Raw genomic sequence first — 23853 nt, 5'->3', positions numbered from 1 at the left:
ATAGTTGTGACAGAGACTAAATAGCCTACAAAATGGAAAATATTTACTGTCTGAACCTTCACATAAAAAGCTTGCTATCCTGTGGTCTAAACAATTAATATATTTCAGATTAACTCATTTTTTGAGACAAGGTCCCATTATGTAGTTCAGGCTGGCCTTGATCTCATAGCACTCTTCTGCTTCAGCCTCATGAGTGCCGGCTTCATGTAAAGCACGGATGTCCTCAAATTAAAATTTGAATATGACAATTTTTAACATTTAATGGTTTTCAGAAATACATAAAAAAGTTTATGTATTTCTATTTCTCACTAAATGCAGAAATAATGTAGGTGTTTCTTTCTATCATAATTGTCTTAGTGCATTGCCAGGGACGTTTTCCTGAACAACATAAAACTCCTTGTTTATTTTATTATCACTATTATAAGTCACTCTTGAAAATATTATTAGTCACTTTTAAATAATGTTTTAATGACTAATTATTGCAGAGTTTTTGTGCATATATGAAATCTAATACCAATTTTTATTGTTTTTATTTAAAACTATTAGTAGGGAAGCCCTAGCCTCATTTATTCATCTGATAAGTTTTGAGAAATATTTAAAAGTAAGGACTCTTTCATGACAATGTGCTAATGTTTCATGGAATTTATTTGGAATTTTTAAGTATTTCCTGCTTAAAGAAATTATAAACATTATGCCTTATGTAGTTTTTATGCTTTTTTCTTTGAGACACTTGTAAAGGCGTAATAAAGCTTTTAAATGTCTTAAAGTAAGATGAGTCACAAATAGGGCAACTTATTTTTATCATATTCCCACCAGCTTGATCCACCAGGGGTATATGTAAGACTGTCCCATCTGGCAGGTTTACTACTGGTAGTACTTATACTTTACTAATAAAATTAATGAAAAGCTGCCAGTGGGACAGTCATGCATATACCACCAGCGATCCAAGCCACCAAGCACTGAGACATGAAATATGGCCTCATTGTGAATATGTTAAACTGTGTATCTTTTGTAACTTAGCATTTGAAGAAAACTAGAGTGAAATCAATCTTCGGTTGGCATCTAGTATAATCTGGTATGTTGTTTTTCTCCTTTATAGGTAGGATGTGGAGCTATAGGCTGTGAGATGTTAAAAAATTTGGCTTTACTTGGAGTTGGTACAAGCAAAGACAAAGGAATGGTAAGATACATATCTGTAAGTTAAAGCGTGTATTTCTGTTTGTCTTTCTTGAATTGTATTTGACCACATACTCCTAGTGTGAGTTTTTGAGGACAGAGGATAAAACTACAAATTGGAAATTTATATTGTCTTCTAACTGCTTTTCAGATTATGTAGTTTTGTTACAGATTACTTTAATTCTGTTTCCTTTGTTCCTTTCTATGATAATAGTACTCCAGAAAAGCAGTCTTTTCCTATGTATCTCCCCGCATATCACTGTTGTAAAGATCAAATGTGAAGGAGCTTTGCAAAGTAAAACACTTGGTTATTATCTCTATTACATACTGCTAACTGTAACATCTTTTAAATAAGAGAAGACATTAGAAATTCACAGAACATTCAGAAGTAGTTTTGATTGTTGAGTACAGTAATGGGACTGGTACAAACTTTAGTGTATAATCTGTGTTCATAATACTAAATGTGAGCTAAATGCACATCCATATCATGTATTTAAAGAAAACTATATTTCATTAACTTTGTTTAATCTTTTAAGATATAAACTAGCTTTTATTAGCAATTTTTTAGATTTATCATGTTGGTCAACAGAATGACTATTTTAAGTGTTTATGTATGTAGCCACAGTGCCAGGAATCAAGAGAAAAATAAAATCCTGATGTAAAAGTCTTTGTGACTTAGATTCTGTTATCTCTATCTTGAATATTTTTCCAAAGCTTTAAATGGAAAGGGAAGTTATTCATGAGAAAATAAAACAGAGCTCATGCCATACTGATGAATGTGTTCAGTTATGTTCTATAAAAACTTAAGCAAAGAAATGAGTATAACACATGTAGAACTTTTGATATCTCCAGACCCCTAACTAAAGAAATGTAAAACTGCATCATGGTGGTACTTACACAGAGCACCTAGAACTGCAGGCAAATCAACATCACACAAGACACTTCACTTCAGAAATGATTAGAAAGAGACAACCACCTCACAGAAGAATCAGCCAAGGCAAATAGAAAAATTAATGCCATGCAGCTAAGAGAACTGCTGCAGTAAAATAAACCCGCCTGGAGAATAAGCTTTAAAGTGACAAATAATCCAAGATAAAAAGTAAAGCAAAACGGTAAAAATAGAGCCCTAAAAATTTTACAAAATGTGAAATAAGAATTTCCAAATAACCATAAATTTAAATTCATATATAACTGATACGAGAATCAACAAACAGATGATAAATAAATATCCAGAAAAGAGTGCAGAAAGATACCTTTTTTGGAGAAGAAGATGAATTGGTAATGTCCAACATAAATCTAGTGGAATTTATAGGGAAACTAAAGATACTAGAGAAGGAGTAATATAATATATTCCAAAGGTTATGACAAAAGTTCCCAAAATTGAAGAAGGATAAATTTACCCGATTTGAAAAGGTAACTAATTCCACACAAATCAAAGGTAAAGATAAAAAGAGAAGTTGTGTAACACACATCCGATGCTAAAATAAATGTTAGGAGATGGTGGAAATGGTTCTTCATACTGCAAGAGAAAATAACTGTCAGAATTCTAGATTGAACTGTCTTTCAGAAGGGAGGGCAAATTAAAATGGCTGGCAAGGCCATTCATGGACTGTCGGGGAAGAGAACAAGAAGTCACCAAGAAGCACCCTCCCTGGGTATCAGCACCATGCAAGGGCCACCAGGGGGACAGCCAGACCCCAACTCCTTCTGGTACACAGATGGAAAAAAAGCAGAGCCAAACCCCCACTCCTCGCTACCCCCATCCCATAAGTGACAGCTGATCCAGAGAAACACAGGCTGCCATGTTAGATTTTGAAGTGAAATGCAATTTGATGCTTGTGGTGTTTGATGTTTCACTGACTTTGCAGGTCCAGGGCCAGTGGTCTGATATGTATTCAGAGGGTAATGGTATGCAATGGGGCATTTCCTGAAGGTAGTAGCCATTGTTAATTCTCTGTTACCTTGTTTTAAATTCCTGTGTCATTTTTATTATTTTGTTAGGTTTTATTCTGTTTGGTTTTGTTTGATTTTGTTATACCCAGTGACATGGGCAGCTATTTCAAAGATAGCAAGATTTATTACGGAAACCATTTTGGATTTACTGTTATCCTGTTTTAAAGGGCTTTTTTGCATTTACTGTTTTATTATTACTGGTTCTATTCTGTTCTGTTTGATCTTTACTATGTCTGAAAGTATCTTCAGCTATTTCTAAGACAAGAAGCAATATAGTAACCATTGTTGATTTCCTATTGTTTTGAAGTTCAGTGTCACACTGGTTTGTTGTAATTGACTTTATTCTGTTTTAATTTGCCTGGTTTTATTCTCTTTAAAATAAAAATAATTTTCTCAATTCAAAAAAAAGATAGCTGACAAGTAAATGACAAAAGATTATTATGACTTGTTCTCACTGAAAACAATAGATAATGTGAGCACATCATGAAGGTTAAACAGACATATTCATCAGTATTGTAATTTAAATAGAAACTGATTTTAAAAATTGGTAAATAATAACTGGTTTGGGAGTGAGTTGGTCAAAAATAAATGTAAAATGTTCATTGATATTCATGGAAAGTACAAGAGTGAATTGCAAATTAAATAGTTTATTCTGTGTTCAAGAAGATGATAGTGATTTTAATTTTTAATTTTAATTTTGTTACATGTGATAAATTTGAGCATAACCACATAGGAGTACACATTAACTTCCAAGTAAGCCAGACATCGTGGCACGCACCTGTAATCCTAGCACTCTGGAGGCTAAGGCAGGAGGATTGTTGAGAGTTCAAGAATAGCCTGAGTTGCAAACTGAGGTCAAGGCCAGCCTGAACTGCATACCGAGACCTTGTCTCAGAAAACAAAAAAGCAAGTTGAAGTAAAGAAAACTAATTTAGTAGTTAATTTAGTAGAAGACAAGGTAAAGAGAATAAAGAGGTTTGGAGGGAGAAGACATATGTAAGTAATCACAGTTACAAGTTCACTAAGGCTTTTTGTTGGACATTTTCTATTTGATTTTATGCTGTTCATTTGAAAAAGATACCATAGCATGAAATCACATAGAATTGTTAAAATAACGGAAATACCAGCTACACAAAAATGGATAGGTCTGTCAATGCCAGTCAACACTAACATCTAGAACACAGTTTAAAAATATTAGCTTGAGGGGTAAGTGCATTTTGCAAACAAGTATAAAACCGTAATATTGGTAGTGATTTTTATTCTTAGGCTCTTGATCTTTTCTTTTGTTTCTTTTGTTGGTGCCAGGAATTAAGCTCAGGACCTTGCGCTTGTCAAGCAGGCACTGTACCACTGAGCTATAATCCAGGGTCGTTACCAGCCAAAAAATTTATAACATACAGGTATTGCTTTAGTAATACTGAGAAAACAAAATAGATTGATCTTTTGTGTTCACCTCCTGACATTAGGTTACAGTTACAGATCCTGACTTGATAGAAAAATCAAACTTAAATAGGCAATTCCTGTTTCGTCCTCATCACATACAGGTATGTTGTTATTTTGCCTCAAATTTAATTAATCTGTTGTATTATATAAAAAAGGAAAGACTTTTAAGTAGAAAATAGTGATCAAACAGATAAAATATGAACTATATTAGAATCTCAGATTATCAGATAATGGGAAGGAGAAAATAGAAAATTACCTTTTAATGCAAAAATTGGTTTGTGAATTGATTTTGGATATTAAAACTTGAGTTGGGGAAAATGAGCAATGTGTTTTCTTCTTGTAATCACTAAGGTATGTTTCCATATTTAATTTTAGGAAGTATATTGAAATAGTCTCTGTAATTCAAAGTTTTGACAGATAAAGAATTTGAAAATGTTTTGGTCTTTGTTATAAAACAGGTAAATCCTAGCATTAGTATTTTTGTGTATTTTTAACCTTGATCTGTAGCATTTCTTTTATTGTAAAAGAATACTTGTCTTTTTTTTGTAGATATCAAAGTATTTAGGAAAAGAAATAGTTTTAGTCAAACAGACAGATTTCCTTTAGAAATTTTTTCCCCATACTAAACAGCTCATATGTAATCCTAATAGTAAATTAAGCGTAGTCATGTCATGAGCAGAGGGTTACTAAAGCAGGTAACAGACTTAACCTAATTGCCTCTCTTAGCCATGTGTACTGGGCAAAATGGCAGGGTCTCACAATATTTATTCACTTTCTATATTTTACTTAGAGAGATACTATAAACCCTATTATGTTACTAAGTTCCAACAACATTTTCTGATTGTTTGTACGCTAAGAATAGTGAGAAGGGAGACACATCACCCTAACAATGTGAGACAGACATGCCTTTAAAACTAGGTGCATGAGTTTGAACAGAGTGCTCTCAGGAAATTGTCAGAGCCAACGCTCACAAACACCTGAAATGACCCAAATATTCAATAATTAACTAAATCACAGAGGAAAGAATGAATTTTATTTAGGATACCCTTTTCCAGATGTAATCATTTTAAGCATTTTCAGTTGTAAAAGGTAAAGTGGTCCTATATCTAGAAGCTTGTTTTCTGTACTATCTTGGTTTCCAGTATTTAAGAATGTGTCCTTATTTTCTAGCCACTTACCAAGTCAAACATTACTAGAAAAAAAATAAACTAATTGTATTAAGATTCTGAAGCACTTAGCTATGAAATAAAAATTGTTTAGATTTTTCATAACTGTATGGTCCAGTGTGCATTACTAATTGTAATATGATTACAGTGACTATGATTTCCAGAAATGGAAATTAACCTCATTCTTTGTACTCACCTCATATATAATAATTTAGAGAATGTGTAAGTTCAATCATAGCGTATGTTTTTTGTTTAAAACTTATTTCTTGTTTGTATTTATTTGTCTAGAAACCTAAAAGCTATACTGCTGCTGATGCAACTTTGAATATAAATCCTCAATTAAAGATAGATGCACACCTGAACAAAGTATGTCCAGCCACAGAGGCCATTTACAATGATGAGTTTTATACTAAACAAGATATAATTATTACAGCATTAGATAATGTGGAAGCCAGGAGATATGTTGACAGGTATGTTTCTCAAATCCAGGTATATAGAGAATTATCTTTTATTTTTTACTTCTATTTCCCATATATATTATATTAAAGAGTTCCCAAATATTTTATTATTATTTAGTTTCTTATTCTTCTCAAACCTAGACCATCTGATGATATCGTATTATACTTAGAATAAAATTCAAAACTGGTAAAAGCTTAAATATTTTTCATGCAATACCTATCACCTTTCTTCCAATCCAGCATAAAATTTACCTCCTTTCTCCTAACCCATGTCTGCTTACCTGTCTTCACTGAGTTTTCTTCATCCTTTCAATCTCAGCCTTAATGCCTTAAAACCAATTTTCTTTAATCCTCAAATATACTTTTTCCTATACATTTTCCTTCACAACTCTTACTTTATTGATGCTCATTTCCTCAAAATCTTTTCCAGAGGCCATTTGTGTTCTTTCATTTTACTTTTAGTTCCTGGTACATGCTGTCCAGGAAATGTTTGGTAAATAAGTAAACGAATGAGTAATTATAAGCATACACATCTTACCTAGGCTTTCTTACCTCATGAATACATAATGTTAGGATGCTAATGTATATAATATATTAACAGAAGGAACTCTAGCAGTTGAGAAATGTAATGAAAAGATTGTAATCCTGAGTGCAAGAAAAGGAGAAAATTTTAAGAAATTAAAGTGTATAGAACTATAAGTAATATGTTGAAAAGAGAAGGCTAATACTGTTTGGGATAAAGAATATTGGTAAAATACAGTAAGATACAATTTGTAGTCAAAAGCTAGGTGTAGTGGCATACATCTGTAATTCCAGCACTCAGGAGGCTGAGGCAGGAGGATCATTGTGAGTTCGAGACCAGCCTGGTGACAAAGTGAGCTCAAGGGAAGCTCAACTGCATAGCAAGACCCTGTCTTAAAAAGACAAAAAAATAAATAAAAAAGAACCCAGAGATAAAAGTTAACAGAGCTCATGATTTTGGTCCCAGTAGTTAGAAGGAAAAGGAAAAACTGTTACGTTGATTAAACAAAGTCACAAATGTGGTAGGGCAGGGAAATGGAAGTGTTTAGTGGCTGTTTAAGGTAGTGTGTCTGTTTCCTGAAATACTGCATTCAGAAAGTGATTGCCCTGTGGATATCCTGAGCTTACACTGTTGTTGCTCACTATGTTTTTCATGCTGTGCTTTCAAACAGCCGTTGCGTAGCAAATCTGCGGCCCCTCCTAGACTCTGGAACGATGGGCACTAAGGGGCACACTGAAGTTATTGTACCTCACTTAACTGAGTCTTACAATAGTCATGTAAGTGGATTTGTATTCTGAAGTAAATGTCTTCATGTTTTCTGTCTGTCTCAACAAGTCAACAAATTTCATTTAACTTTCTTAATCTGTTTTTGCTTTTTTGATTGTTTCCATACATATATACATATTCATTTTAAAATATAATTTAATGAACCTTTTAAAATCAAAATTTATGTCTGATCTTTCTGGAATATTCTTATATTTACTATTATTTCTTAATTCATTTACTAGCAACCTTAGAGTTTAGATTGCTTTGTAAGAAAAATTAAACTTTTAGATTGAGTTTAGAACTATAAACAAAGTTCTAAAATTATACCTTTCTTTTGTTCTTTTGATTTTATGATGTTAGACATAGCTGGTACAGTATATAAAAAATGCAAGTCTAGTTACTGTGCACTCACACTAATGTTTATTTCCATTAGGAATTCATATGCATAGTGTTGTCAGAAATTAGGTTGAAACCTGATGAGTATGTAACACCTAATAACAATTAGAATCTAGTTAAACGGTCATATTCTTCAAAGGTGGAACCCAAAACTCTATATTCAGATACACATACTTGATACAAATGTAACTTTGTAACCCCAATAAGTGATTCTAAAGTTTTTGGTTTTTCCATGTTTCCTTATGAAACGATAAGTTAATATATGTAATGAAAATTTTATAGGCTCAATTTTCAAACTTAATCCAAAGATTAGATGTAAAAATTCATGATATGCTGAACATCATTTGAAGATTTTCAAAATGGGGAATGTTATAAAATTCTAAAACTTCCCATAATTGTCTCATATTACCACATCTATAAACCTCCTTTTTAATTTCATATTCATGAAGCCCAGTATTTAATATTCTTCTGGCTTTTCTCTTTGATTTATAAAACGTTCAGTGATGTTTCATAGATCAACAAACTAAAACATAAAGCTCTAAAGAGAGACAAAGTCAAAGTCACTTTGAGATTGGATAAATCAATAAGCCTAGGTTAAATGTCCCTTACAGTAGGTCATGAACTTTTTCAGTGGTGTTTCAGTCCATGAAGCAACCTTAGTCATAGTCTATACAGGAAACTACAAAGATCCCTGGTCCCCAGTGTTCTTCTCCATGGGCAGGCTGAGCATTCCATGGTACACTGAGCACTATATTGAATGATTCTCAAGTCAATTTTCTAAGTAGGAAGTAGTATAATGAAATTTTAATTATCATATTGATTTCTCTAGAAAAAAATAATATATGCTGATCAGCCCTGAGTATGCCAAATGCATGCCCAGATAATGAATGAAAATAAAACCCATGTCTTATCATTTTGTTGTTTTCAACAAATAAAGGTTAAGTGTTAAAGGAGTTAACTTTTGCTCTTGCTGCTTACAAGAAAAGACATAAAAATGTGCTGTTGGGGCCGGGGAAATAGTTCAGTGGCACAGGGCATGCCTGGCAAGCATGATTCCAGTACCAAAAAAAGTGTGGTTGAATTTTATTTATTTTGGATTTTATTGTTATATTTGTTTTAAAAGTTAAAACTCAACAGGAAAAAGTTTGCCTTTGCTTTCTTAAGTATTAATTGTCGTATCTTGTAATAGCGAGATCCCCCTGAAGAGGAAATACCATTTTGTACTCTAAAATCCTTTCCAGCTGCTATTGAGCATACTATACAGTGGGCAAGAGACAAGGTAAAGTTCCTTTACAAGGAATTTGTTTTCTTTGAAGTTAGAGAAAAGATAATTCTAACTTTTTAAACAGACTGCTGTTTGCCATTTTTGTTTGTTCTTTCTTCCTTATAGTTTGAAAGTTCCTTTTCCCATAAGCCTTCATTGTTTAACAAGTTTTGGCAAACTTACCCATCTGCAGAAGAAGTCTTGCAGGTAAAGATCAGTATATTTCAATATAAATGTAACATTCTGTTAGTATAATTTTCACATCCTCTGTGTTTTACCTCCATAAAGAGGGCTAAAACATTATTCACTGTACATGAAATGAGAAATGATACATCTTAAAATTTCTTAAAATCAGACCACAAGTGACCTCTTAAGTTCATTTGAACTGTATAAAATTGTCCATATTTGATGCTGACAGAAGAGCAACTCATGTCACTTACCTAATAAGGATGTGTGATTATAAAATTATAAAATAGCAAACAAAGTACCTTTTACCCTCTTCAGGGTACCATTAAAAAGTAAATATATAGGGTAATGTCGAATGGACAGTAATCTCATCTACTTCATAACGGGGTGACTCCAAACCTATTTCCTTAGGCCTGAATCTTGTCCTGCTAGAAAGGCCAACCTTTAGTGCATACATAGTGCTACTACTTCAGCGAGAAATACGTGAGGAGTCTTCTGAGTTACACTTCAGAGCTAAAGTGTCTTTATGTCATTTCTTCCCATTCTGCTGCTTTAAAAGAGAAATAAGAGAAAGGCAGGCAAGGAGCTTGAAATGAAAAATAATGGAATAAGAATAAACACATGAACTGGCATTTCAGACTTTGGTTGATACTTTGGGAATGTGTGTCTTTTTTAATTGAACATGTGGAGTTTTTTATTGCACTTGTTTTTCTTTTCTTTTCTTTTCTTTTCTTTTTTTTTTTTTTTTTTTTTTTTTGCTCCTATTCCAGAAGATACAAAGTGGACAGAGTCTAGAAGGCTGTTTTCAAGTTATTAAGTTACTTAACAGAAGACCTAGAAATTGGCCCCAGTGTGTAGAATTAGCAAGATTAAAATTTGAAAAATATTTTAGCCATAAGGTAAGTGTATCACCTGAAACATTAAGAAAAGGTATGATTTCACCTTATTTAGTCATTACTAGGTTAATGTCATTGGCCTGGAATGTTCCTGATTCTGTCATCAAGCTTTTCAGACATAGAAGGGTATGGCTCATAATTGTTTTTAAATTCCTCTTAATGACCTGTCATGTGTGTGTTTTAGCTGGTGTTTCTGTCCTTTAGATAGCATTTCTGTCTTGGGCTTTAGGAACACATTTTATCTGTAGTCTAAAAGATATTCAGAATATCTTTCATATTCAGGAAACAGAAAATAAAACACACTCACTCAGTGAAGAACTTTGGTGGCATACCTTTTCCAGCTATCTGATTTTAGGTCTACATCCTTAACTGTAAATTGAGAATAGGTCTACATCCTTAACTGTAAATTGAGAATAGGTTGATCTCTGATACCTATGTTGAACCAAAAATCAAATGAGGATACATGTAAAGTATTTAGAAAGAGGTGGTACTTAAGTAATCACTGAGTAAAGTCTTCTTAATAGGAATTCAATACAGATGCTAAAAGATGTCCTGTACTGTCTTCAGTTTCCCTCTTTATACTCTACTATCAGAATCCAACCCAAACTCTGTGCACACTAGACAGGTGCTCTCACCTTTTTAAAATCTTGTGATTGTAGCTATCTTGTCTTTTCATCTTTCTGCTTTCTTCATGGCTCTGCTACTTGGAAAACTACTTCATCACCCAATAAATGTGACTTCTTTTCTAATTATTATTTATTCTGTCATTGTCAGTGACCTGTTTTTTCAAAATCCTGGCACTTTTTGTAGCTTATCTTTTATGGGTTTATTTAAAAACTTCCATTTTTGAAAAAGTTCAACTACACATATATAGAGGAATGGGGCTGGGGATTTAGCTCAGTGGCATAAGCGCCTGCCTTGCAAGCACGTGGTCATGAGTTCAATCCCTGGTACCGATTTAAAAAAAAAAAAAAAAAAAAAAATTATATATATATGGAAAGAGGGGGGGGAATAGTTTTAATAAACCCCTAGTGTAGTCATTTCCCTGTCAACTTAATCATCACCAGGTTACATGTAATTTTGTTTAATCTGCAACTCAGTTTCCCCCTATCCCAGATGATTCTGAAGCAAATCTCAAAATGTAAAATACTGTGTATTTTTACTTGTATTATTATATAAGTGTTAGCTTTTTGAAAAGAAAAAAATGCCATCATTTGTATGTGTTTTTGTTTGCTCTACATTTTAAGTATAGTAAGTCCCCAACTTAGAAATGAGTTGTGGTCCAGGAGAATGTTCGTAAGTTGGATTCATTTGTGAGTCACAAATATATAATACAAAGCATTAAAAAACCAAACACAGAGAAATACTGTAAATAAACTACTTTTACTTTTACAATTACCTTCAACGGTGAGGTGTGAGCTGCCTCCATGATTTGCTCAGAGCTACAAAGGTTCCTAATGCGAGTTCCAAAAATGTTCAGAAGTTGGGAACTTGCCGTAATTAAAAAAAAAAAAAAGGCAATACAGGTTTTTCTAGGTACAGGAGTTAATGATAGGAGAAAGATAGGGCATCATAAAGGTGGCTGGGAGGCCTCGCTGTGCTGTGTCTTCTCATGTAACTTACTCCCCAATACTGATTATGCAGATGCAAAGGCTGCACTGAACCTCCTCGCACAGGCGTGTATCACGGCTGATCACGTCCACCTTTGGTTACTGCCGGCTCTTCTCTCTTCTCCACTCTCCCTCCTCCCTCATTCATTTCCTCTTGCCATTTCCTAATTCTTGCTCTTCTACTTTCAGATCTTTTAATTTTAATTTTTTTTTTCCTCATGTGAAAGAAAACATAACAGTATTGTGTCTTGGGTCTTATTTTATGTGGTAGCCACCAGTTCCATGCATTTTCTTACAAAGGACATGATTTCATTCTTCCTAACAGCTGGACAATATTCCATTGTGAACATACAGCATGGTTCTTCATCTGCGTAGCTGTTGATTGGCAGCTACTGTGAACAGTGTTGCGATAAACATTCAGGTGTCTCTCTCATCTGGTGACTTTAATACTTTTGGGGATACACCAGAAAATAGTATAGCTGAATCATATGGCAGTTCTACTTTCAGTTTTTAGAGGAACCCCCATAATATTTTAGCATGGTGACCATACTAAATTTCCAGTTTGACTGACAGTATATAAAAGTTCCTTTTTCTCCACATTATATTTATCATTACTGTTTTTATAATAGCCATTTTGACTGAGATAAGGTGAAATCACAGTAACAGTTTTTATTATTCTCTGATGACTAAGATGTTGGACATCTTTTCTTATTTATTGGTCCCGTATACTTCTTTCCTAGTATCTTGAGCTAACTATGGTAGCACCCTCCTGTAATGCCGGCTCTTGGGGCTGAGTTAAGAGGATCTCTGGGGATTCAAGGCCACCTTAAACTGCACAGCAAGGCCGCATCTCAAAAAGAAAAAAAAAAAAATTTGTTAAGATTGGATTACTTGTTTTATTATTTTTTAATTCTTTGTATAATTTGGATATTCACTGCAGATGAATAGCTGATAAAAGTGTTCTCTTATTCTGTTAGGAGACTATTCACTGTGTTGTTTCCTTTGCTGTGGAGAAGCTTTTTATTTTGATGTAGTTCCACTTGCTAATTCCTGCTTTTATTTGCTGCGCTGTTTAGTCAGCCAGGAATCATTACCAATGCCAACATCTTGAAATATTTTTCTCTGTTGTACTTCAGTAGTTTCAAGGTTTAGATCCATTTTGAATTGTTTTTTATACTAAATAAGATAGATCTAGTCTACATCAGGACATTCAATTCTCCTGACACTGTTGCTGTTCTCCAGCGTATGTTCTTGACAGCTTTGTGGTGAATCAGATGGTTGTAGATGTGTGTTTATTTCCGTGCTCTCTATTCTATTCCATCAGCTGCATGTCTTTCTTTCATTCCTTTCTGTTGTTGTTTTAGTATGTTTTCAAATAAGGTATTGCTAGGCTTCCAGTATTGCTCTTTTTGCTTCAGTTTAGTTTGACTTTATTGGGTGTGGTGTGCTTAAATGAATTTAGGATTGTTTTCCTAATTCTGTGAAAACTGTCATTGGTATTTTGATGAATATTGCATGATATTTATAGATTGCTTTCGGTAGTGTGGTCATTTAACAGTGTTCTCCCAATCCATGAACATCTTCTAGTATCTTCAGTATTTTATAATTTTCATTGTATAAGTCTTTTCACCTCCTTGACTAGGTTTATTGCTAGGCTTTGTATTTGTTTCCATTTTATTGAGGCTACCATGAATGGGCTCGTTTTCCTGATACCTTTCTCGTGGCTGTATTAAGAAGCACCTTATTTTTGTATTTTGTGTACTGCTAATTGTGCTGAGTTTGTACAAACAGGGTAATTTGACTGCTTCCTTTCTTTTTTCTTTTTTTGGGTGGGGGAGAGAGGGGTACTGGGGATCAAACCCATGACCATACACTTGAAACCCTGGCCTGACTGCTTCCTTTCTTTATTGTGCCTTTTATTTGTTTCTCTTGCCTGGCTGCCAGATTTGGAATACTGTGTTGAATCAGAGTAGCAAGAGCAGACCTCTTGTTTCCGTTTCTGTTTCTGCTTCTCTTCCTCTTCCTGACTTGAGAAAAAATGTTTGTATGTTTTGATTTATGAAACTTGTGTATATATTTACAGCACATAAAATTTTTTTATTTTAATTTTAGAAAATGTTTTTGCTCAGACAATAATGGGTTTCTTTAATTCTTTTTTTTTTTTTTTTTTCTTTAGGCACTTCAGCTTCTTCACTGTTTTCCTGTGGACACACGACTAAAAGATGGCAGTAAGTATGAGCAAATGTTGAGAAATTATTTTAATTCAATGTTAATTTCTTACCCATGTATATCCATGTTGAAACTAACATTTGCAACTTTTAATTAGGTTTGTTTTGGCAGTCACCAAAGAGGCCACCTTCTCCATTAAAATTTGACTTAAATGAACCTTTGTGAGTACATATATATGTAAATTTAAGTGTATATTGTAGAGTCTTTAATGTTAAATGATCATATCCCTGTTACACAAAGAATTCAGTCACAACCCTTGTTGCTACACAGATGTAAATGCATTTATTTTCATGGTAAATAACTTCATCATTTATAACATCTGTTCTTAAGTAAAACCAAAATCAACTTTCTCTTTGTCCATAAAGAAGTAAAATGACAGTAAATATTTTTATATTTAATAAAGCTAGTGATCTTTAGTATATAGAGAAAGCAGTTATTACTGTCTTCCTAAATTATCTCAAATGATTTCAGAAGAGTTTGTCTACAGGAATACCTAGATACACTTACTAGATTTATGTTCAGGGGTATGTACTTTAATTAAAGATTGAGCCTGGCTGGGCACAGTGTGCATCTGCAGTCCCAGCACTGTGGGAGGCTAAGGCAGAAAGATCAAAGGTTCGAGCCCAGCCTTGGCAACTTCCTTGAGACCTAGTCTCAAAAACTGAAAAAGATGTCAGGGATATAGCTCAGGGTGAAGACCCATAGGTCAATCTCCAGTAGCAAGGAAAAAAAACACACTTAACTTACCTTCACTAACCCTCCTCTCAACAAATAACTCTTTAATTTTCTCAAAAGGTGCATTTTATTTTAGTCCTTCAGTCACCTTATCCTGAAGTATTTTTCCTATTTCAGAGATAGGCATTTTTGGTTTATGAACTCGTTTGTTTGTTATAAACAAACTCATTTGAACTTGATATGCACTCCTGGTGTACAGTGTTTTCTTGTAAATTAAAATGAATTTCTTCTAGTCCAGTAATGGTAAATTTGTGGCATCTATGCCACAGCCAGCTATTCTCTAAAAGGTTCACCATTACTGCATTAGTCTAATTTTTATAGTGATCACTTGTTTCCTCAAAGTAGTCATGGTGACTGCCTGAATATTATTAAAGTTTTTTAAGCTAAACATCTGATATTTTCTCTTCTATAGCTTCTGTAATGTTTTGGACTAGACCATAATTTCACTATCTTTTAAAAATTAATTCTTTAACAAAAAGTAGCTGATGATTTTTCCTCAAATATAATTTTAAATGGTGAATTTGCTAATGATTGTGTTGTGCGTTCAAACTTGGCTTTATATTTTAATTTCAAAAGGCACCTCAGTTTTCTTCAGAGTGCTGCAAAACTCTATGCTGCAGTATACAGCGTCCCATTTGTGGAAAAGGTAAGATATTATTCAAACTGCAGCAGTTGATGCAAAAACAGGTTAGAATTAGTTAATTGAATCAAAACGTGTCTTTATGATGTCATTCTATTTACTGTAAATTTTTTAGATTTTTTTATTTTGTTTCGTTTTGTTTTTGTTATTGCCCAGTCTAATATAACAGAAGGTAAACAGTCATTGCAATATTAAGCAAAAGTTGGATTTTTCTTTCTGAATTAAATAGTCATATTTTTAATGCGATTATACTTTTTTAAAATATTTATAACCTGTTTATCGGCTCCAGTGATCCTTACGCTAAAAAGCTATAGTGAACCATTTCATAGCAGCTTAAAAATACTCCTAGAGATTGTCATTGTTAACATTTTTATTTTTTTTGTGATATGACATTATATACTTTCCCAGAAATCTAAAAATGCTCCTGTGTATTGATCTTTCTCCCATATCAGCACACTCACACTTCATTGATAACGTATGAAGGGTTGAGGATGGTTTTGAGTGACAAATACACACTAGTCAGTCTTTCCTCATGAGTGCTTAGTATTATTTTGTCTTTGAGACAGGGTTTCACTGTGCAGTTCATATTAGCCTTGAACTCACAGCAATCAGTACTCCTGCTTCAGCCTCCCAAGTCCTGGGATTACAGATGTGCAGCACCACACTTGGCTATGAGTGCATATTAGAGTTGAATAAATTACTTTCAGCCTGGCTAAATGGAAAATTATGAACCATCTCCCTACTTAACGCAGGCTCTTTCAGATTCAGGTAGAAACACCGGTTGTAAAGTAATCCTTTTGACATTGATGCGCAAATATATAGTAAAAGTACTGGCATTCACTCTAGTTCCTGTCTGGCGTGACCTTTGGTGTAGAAGATGCTAACTATTGTAAGAGTGGTAATTATCCCCAACAGCAGTATGTCTGTTTTGCCTAAACAACTTCTTAATAGCAAATGTGGATCCAGTAGCCTTCAGTTCTTTTAAGTTTATTTTAAAATTGAATATTTTCCTACTTCTCAAGTTATATCTTCCATTTACTTATTTATGGATTATAACATTGTGTGGGAAACTAAAACACTGAAAGTAAGGAAATCAAAAGATAGTTCTCTTTCAAAAGTTTGCAAAAAGAAGTAAGAGTTCAGGTTTGTTTTACTGATATAGGTGATACTTTAAAGAAATAAAGGCAAATGGATACAGTCAAAATATTGCAACATATTCAAATACCTTGGAATGACAAAGGACCTTTCATCAGATGTTTTAGCATTAGAATTCAGAATTAGAACAGTATGTTTGTTGATTAAGTTACTTTTTTTAAAACAGGATTTAACAGTAGCTGCCCTCATGAATATTCTTTCAAAAGTAAAGATTCAGGAATTCAAGCCATCCAATAAGGTAAGTTTAGAAATTCATTCATTTAGTTAATGGTTGCTGAACTTTCTCTTGTATCAGGTTTCATTCTCAACCTGGAGAATACCACAGTGAGAATTCTTTTTTCTTTTTCTTTTTCTTTCTCTTTTTCTTTTTCTTTCTCTTTTTCTTTTTTTTTTTCTCTTTTTCTTTTTCTTTTTCTTTTTCTTTTTCTTTTTGAGATGGATTTTCTATTTAGTTCAGGCTGGCTTTGAGCTCAGTTTGTAGCCCAGGCTGGCTTTGAATTTCCATCAGTTCTTCTGCCTCAACCTCGAGAGTGCTGATATTAAAGATGTGCTCCATCACACCCAGCTGAGAATTCTTGTTCTTGTGGAAGTTATATTTGAATGGAATGGAGAAGGATGATTTTTTTTTTGATGGCAGTAAATATATAATATTTTGATGAAGACATAAGGGCTAAGAATGTTAAAAGGAAAAGAATGTTGGAACTGGTATCATTTTATATGCGATTAAAAGGGAAAATGTCACAGATAGTGTTAGCACTTGAATAGAAACTGGAAGGAAGTGAGGGATGAGTCGTGCTGATATATGATAGGCAGATGTCAGCAGTCCAAGCAGAATGAGTGAGTGCAGAGGAAAATGCCAGGAGAGCCTGCACAGGCGTGGACTTCTCTAGGGAAGAATGTGCTTGGAAGAGAGTAAACGTAGTGAGGTTAAGAACTGGTGCGTTAAGATAACTATATTGTGTTTTACTGTGAAATAAGAAGCTAGGGAAGAGTTTTAAGAAGTGATGCAATATGACTTGTGTTTTAAAGGAGGACTGGCTGTTAAAAGTGAGTGTATGGGGCACAGAGAAAGCAGGATTTACTACAAGAATGCAGGCAAAAGAGGTAGTGTTTGAAGGAGATACAGTAGAAGACGGGGATGTGACGAGAAGGGTTAAATCTCTATACACTTTGATAATCCTATGAGTTTCTGCGAGACTGAAATGGGAATGTGAGAGGGCAAATTGTTACTTTCTTAATTAAAATGGAAGCAAGCTTAGTAGCTCAGAGTAAAGGAGATAAGGTAAGAAAATTAGAGCAGAACAAAGAATGTCCAAAATAATTATGAAGAAGGGTAGAAAAGTTACTTGAAAGCAAAAATGCAGTGCAGCACAGAGATCCCCCCCTAATATTAACACACTTGGTATACTCTGCTGAACAAAGCTATGACTTCAAGCCACATTTAGTTGGTTGGGTGGGATCACAGTACAAGATCAGTGGGAAATTGAATAGACTGTAACCAAGACGGGATCTTGCTCAGCAGATATTTTGGAAAAAGGAAGAAATGCAGAGTGTTAATAAAGACCAAATAAAATGTGTAGGCAGTGTACTTATGAAAGTTGAAAAACATTAAATATTTTACTTTTTTGCAAGTTAAGTATGTGCTCCTCTTTTACACAGTTTAAAAATGATCCTCTATGCAACTTTCTCTTACTTTTACCCTTCCATTATACAAGAAAAGGGGAAATGGCATCTCCCTACAAGATTAAAGGAAAAAGGATGTGTGCAGACTTCCATTTTACATTTTTATTTTAGGGAAAATAGGCTTAACAAGCAGTTGATTTCACACAGATAAGTTTGATAAATTTTCAGTTGACAAAACCTTCTAGAAGTCAGTAACTTCAGTAACTTTATTGAGCATTATTGCTCTTGCTTCAATGTGTTAACTTTGACTTATATCGCTTCTCATATCGAAGTTCAGAGGTAATAAACTTGCTGAGCAGTTTAGCTATTAAGATTAATTATGGTCTTTTTAAACAATTACCTGAAAGCCGGACATGGTAACACACACCAGTAATCCCAGCACTCAGGAGCCTGAGGCAGGAGAGTCATTTCAAGGCCAGTCTGGACTACATAGTTAAGTTTAAGGTCAGTCTGAACTAATTAGCAAGACCCTACCTTTAAAAACATAAAATTTAAAAATAAATAAATAAATAAAAACATAAAATTAAATTAAAAAAAAAAAAAGAAATTCCCTCAAGCTGCTTACTACCCTGAAGTTCCAGAGCTAGCATTTATAGTTACAGATTTTACAGCCAAAAATATCAGTTAGACATGCCAGCTAAAAAAAGTTTCTGTATCCTAATATATCCTTAATATATCTTAAATATAATGCTTAATCTGAAAAAGAAAAAGATGTTGGTGTGTATTTTAAATAAGTAATACTTTAATAAGTAATGATAAAGTTAGTTTGTTGGTTGATAGTATTGACTTCTCTCATGGACTATCCAATGAACATATAATCTCTTAAGGTTAAATTATTTGTGATATGTATAGCCTCAATCATGTTACATTTATTAATCAAAGAACACATTCTTTTGAAAGAACTTCTTGTCAAAAATCAGTATTTAAGGGATGCATTTATAAAGATTTCAATTTCTTTTGCTACCAAAAGTAGCTCTGTGGTAATTAGAATGGTGCAGTTTAAATTGAAGTAACTTCATTTTAACATGAACTTCATTTTGTTGTGAAATTTTAAGAAATCTGTATAAACCATTCAATAAATATTTTTAACATGTAATGTGAAAATGATTATTTTAGACATAGTGGCGGTCTCACTGAACAAGATAGAGAACCCTGTTCTTTACAGTTTACATGCCAATATGAAACAACAAATAATAAACACATAGATAATACTGCTTACTAAGGAGAGATATAAAATATATTGGATTGTAATGATTAATAAACTGTGTAAAATATATGCAAGAAATATTTTCTTTTTAACAAATGGTAACTAAAGTTAAATGTGGTTTGTGGCAGCATTAATAAATACACATACTATATTTAAAGGTTGTTCAAACAGACGAAACTGCACGGAAACCAGATCATGCTCCTGTTAGCAGTGAAGATGAGAGGAATGCTGCTTTCCTACTGGAGAAGGCGATTGCATCTCATGAAGCCACCAGAAGTAAGGCACTGTCTTTACTGAACTGCTTTGAGTTTGATGGACTTTCATTTCCACTAAACTACACACTAAAAAGTTGGTGAGATTGCATAAAAATAATAATACAAGTTGATGCCATGATCATATGAAAATTACTGTTCATCTTTTTGACTAAATTCATCATTTTCCCCATGAAATCTAATTTTCTAAAACACATAACTATTTCGTTATGGCGTTTCTGATTGTTTTAGTCTTACAAGTGGTGAGCAGATCTAAAAACATAAGCAAATAGCTCTGTTTTTGTGAAATTATTATTTCAAGTTATTGGAGTCTTTGTGGAAACTGATCTTTAGACAGACTGATTCAGATCACTTTAGGTTAAACAGTCGTACAGAACTCTTCTTAGGTTCTTATGCTCCATAGTTACTGACAGAATGCAAACTTACCTAAGTACATCCATGCTAAGGGATCTTAAGATGTCAAAGTATAGTAAAATTGAATGCCATTTGTTCACCATTTTTTGTTATATGAATCAGTGGTTTCCAGTCTTTTGGGATTTCATACGTGGTCTGGTAAAATTTCAAGAAAAATAATTTTACAGTAATAAACATTACACTGATTTTGAAGGTGATTGATCTAGAAATCTTTCAAAAAGATACATTTCTGGGGCCAAGGATTTAGCTCAGTAGCACAAGCACTTGCCTGGCAAGTGCTATTCGATCTCCAGTAGCAAAAAAGATATGTTTCAGTCAGGAGCAAATACTGACTTTTTAATTATAAACTACTTGGCAGCAGGTATATAGTCCATAATTTTCTCATTTTGCTATTTACTATAAGTTTATTTTTAATATTAAAACTTTTGTAATTTGTTGATACTAAAACCATCATTTCTACAACGTTCTCTAATTTTAATTGCGTGGATTTTCAGAGTATTTTTCAGTTGCTTAAAAAAATAAAGGGAGTCTTTGAGAATATGATCCCACATTGCTTTTTATCTAGCAGAACCTTCACCGCTTACTAGGGACCTTTGTTATTCTGGTTGCATGATCAGGTGACCTTCAGATGGCAGTGCTTTCCTTTGAGAAGGACGATGACAGTAATGGACACATAGATTTCATCACAGCTGCGTCCAATCTCCGTGCCAGAATGTATAACATTGAACCAGCTGACCGTTTCAAAACAAAGCGCATAGCTGGCAAAATCATACCTGCCATAGCAACATCCACTGCTGCAGTTTCTGGCTTGGTAAGCTTATTCTTTGAATTAAAATGTTCCTTTTCACTGCCTGTTTTCTGCATCATATCAGCCCCAATTAATCCATTAGAGATCAGGGAAAAATAGTGGATCATAAAATCTAACATTTCAAGTTACTTCTGAAAATACGAGTTTATTTTGAGATTTTTATGTATGTAAACATTTGAACATAAAAATGTACTTGTTGAGTGAAACTTTTTATAGGCGATAATCTCAGTATCCCCATAGGAAGCAAATACTATTTTTCTTGTATAAAAAGAATTGCTTTAAATTTATAGTAATTCATAATTAAGTTTTGGCTACAGTAGCAAGACTACATGGTCAAATTTACCGTTTTTGAATAACTGCACTTCCATTGTGTGAAATAGTTTGAAAGTAAGATATTAAAAATGCAGAGACTTATAAAAGAAATATTTTTAATCTTATACCTACTTTCACTATTTCAGACAAATACTAGGGAACAACTTTTGAAAACTGTAAAGATCTGATTGTTGAATAATTATAAGCTATTTATGTAACCAGATGACTTTCTTTTACCTAGGTCACTTTGGAGATGATCAAAATAACTGGTGGCTTTCCATTTGAAGCTTACAAAAACTGTTTTCTTAACTTAGCCATTCCAATTATAGTGTTTACAGAGACTTCTGAAGTAAGAAAAACTGAAATCAGGTGTGAAACTGGGTCTGTTTCTCTTGCTAATGAGAATGAGATGCTTCACTTTTTAAAAGGGATAAATATTAGTGTCACCTCTTTTCTTCTGTGTATGTAAATCCTTGTCATCAATTCAAGACTATGAACCTCATCTTCATGAAGCAGTTCTGTCTAAATAAGCTAAAGAGTTCTCACATTTGATCTGTTGCACAATGTAGCATTATACTGCATGCATTCATCTGTATCTGTAATCTGAAAAATCAGAAGGCACCGTGGTATCTGGGATTATGGCATTTAGGATCTAATTCTGCAAGCTAAGACAAAGGAAGATAACTCCCTGGGACTCCATTTTCACTTTTCAGTTTGACAGCAACCAAAAACTTGAGCAAAGAAATTACCTGACAGGAATATGAGAAATCAGACATTTATACGTTACTACCATGAGTGCAAAAGAGAATAATTCATAGTAGGGGAACTATGGCACTATACTTCAAATTTGTAAATATCTTGTACACATCTCAGATTATATTCATGCCAGGTAAGCATTCTGACATTGTTTATAATAGCCAGTGATTGGAAACACCCAGATAACCAGTAATAGTAGACTGGATCATCCACCCAGTGAACACCTCTAGCAAGCTGTTTACAGAGAGAGGACAGCAGAGGGCTGTCTCAGGTAGCTGGGTCATAAGGAATCCTGAAGGCTAGATCAAAGTCATTATGCGCTATGGAGATAAGAGGCTGTGGAATATTTTACAAGTTGTATGTTTCTTTTTCTCACTTTAATTTTTAACTCACAAATTATGGGTTTTGGGCAGTTTTTTATTCTTTTCCTAAAGGGAAGAATTAAGTGTTTTCCTGAATATTTTCTACAACAGAAATGGAATATCATTTACAATTTGGGATAGATGGACTATACATGGAAAAGAAGATTTCACCCTCTCGGATTTCATAAATGCAGTCAAGGTAAGGACATATTTATGCATTTGGCTTGTCAGGGGTTTTGAGTGGTTTCTGTTTATAGTAGTCCCTCCTTATTTGCTAGGGTTATATTCCAAGGCCCCTAGAGAATGCCTGAAACTACAAATAACCCTGACCCTGTGACCCTCCATGATTTTTCTCCTCTACACACATACATATGCTTAATTACAGATTAGGAATAGTTGTTAACAATGATCACAATAAAACAATAATTGCAGCAATAATGGTAGTAAAATCTAAGAATAACTTATTGTAGAGTAGATCTTAGTAGATTTCTTTCCCCATGAAGCTGAGAATTGTCATTTTTTCACTTAAAAGAAACACTCTACAGCTGTACAATGTCTAAATTGCCAGTGTCAGAGCTTTTGAACTCTGGAGCCATTCATTGTTCAGTAAAGTAAGGGTTACATGGACACTGACTGCAGCAGGCAGTCATGACGAGGCATCTGCAGCGTTCTTGGTGAGAGGCAGCATGGGTGTGCTGAGCCTGGGGTTAGAGGAAACAGCTTGTGATTTCATCCCCATTGCTCAGGGTGGCACAGTTTAAAACATGAATTGTTTATTTCTGAAATTTTCCATTTAATATTTTCATACTGTGACTCTAAAGTGAAGCCATGGATAAAGAGGGACTACTATAGTTTTTACCCATAACTTTATTGGAAGTAAAATGTAGTATTTAGCAGAAATTTGTGCTCTTTTCATGAATTTGTTCACTTTTTCAATGCTTTATGGAATGGTCATAAAGCATTTTTACCCAAGCATTTTACATTTGGGTGAGATTTTGATTGTTTTTCTTTCAAATATTCATTTTAGGAAAAGTATGGAATTGAGCCAACAATGGTAGTTCAGGGAGTCAAAATGCTTTATGTTCCTGTAATGCCTGGTCACGCAAAAAGATTAAAGTTAACGTAAGTAGTTTCACCCATTATATGCAAAAGAATCAAAACATAAGTAGTTACACACTAGAAAATTAAATATAGAGGAAATGAAATTTAGGTAACAGCATTACTGTTATGTGATGATGTTAGTTAAGACAGCAAATCTGCCAGAGAAGAAAAGGCCAGTGGGCTGCTTTTTAAGGAGTATCTCAGGATTACAATAATACCCTTATAAATTTACAATCATGTCTTTAGGGAACAGGCTTAGAAACTTGATAGACACTCAGAAACTAAATAAAAGCAGACCCATCTCTAACGTGGTATTTTTTAAATACCTGTAAAGTGATTGAAA

At 33.7% G+C, this 23853-nt stretch overlaps 1 protein-coding gene across 5 annotated transcripts in view; it reads left to right on the top strand.

The window, feature by feature from the left end:
• The window catches only part of Uba6 (ubiquitin like modifier activating enzyme 6), a 72782-nt gene that overhangs the window by 40479 nt on the left and 8450 nt on the right, over nucleotides 1–23853 (top strand). For 4 of the 5 annotated variants that reach the window (XM_063240392.1, XM_063240393.1, XM_063240394.1 and 1 more), the window contains 16 exons: nucleotides 1100–1180; nucleotides 4596–4673; nucleotides 6027–6208; nucleotides 7390–7495; nucleotides 9070–9159; nucleotides 9271–9351; nucleotides 10101–10229; nucleotides 14013–14064; nucleotides 14163–14226; nucleotides 15377–15446; nucleotides 16762–16833; nucleotides 19644–19761; nucleotides 20789–20982; nucleotides 21533–21660; nucleotides 22521–22608; nucleotides 23437–23531. In XM_063240392.1, coding sequence (XP_063096462.1) covers nucleotides 1100–1180; nucleotides 4596–4673; nucleotides 6027–6208; nucleotides 7390–7495; nucleotides 9070–9159; nucleotides 9271–9351; nucleotides 10101–10229; nucleotides 14013–14064; nucleotides 14163–14226; nucleotides 15377–15446; nucleotides 16762–16833; nucleotides 19644–19761; nucleotides 20789–20982; nucleotides 21533–21660; nucleotides 22521–22608; nucleotides 23437–23531 — 1628 coding nt within the window. The remainder of the gene's footprint in view (nucleotides 1–1099; nucleotides 1181–4595; nucleotides 4674–6026; nucleotides 6209–7389; nucleotides 7496–9069; nucleotides 9160–9270; nucleotides 9352–10100; nucleotides 10230–14012; nucleotides 14065–14162; nucleotides 14227–15376; nucleotides 15447–16761; nucleotides 16834–19643; nucleotides 19762–20788; nucleotides 20983–21532; nucleotides 21661–22520; nucleotides 22609–23436; nucleotides 23532–23853) is intronic. The other variant, XR_010044619.1, reaches the window with a different exon arrangement.

The sequence above is a fragment of the Cavia porcellus genome, unplaced genomic scaffold (assembly GCF_034190915.1).
Source record: "Cavia porcellus strain 051 isolate PalLab524CR breed Dunkin Hartley unplaced genomic scaffold, mCavPor4.1 scaffold_30, whole genome shotgun sequence".
Lineage (NCBI taxonomy): Eukaryota > Metazoa > Chordata > Mammalia > Rodentia > Caviidae > Cavia > Cavia porcellus.
The sequence above is the reverse complement of the archived record's forward strand: the minus strand, read 5'-3'. Positions and strand labels throughout refer to the sequence as shown.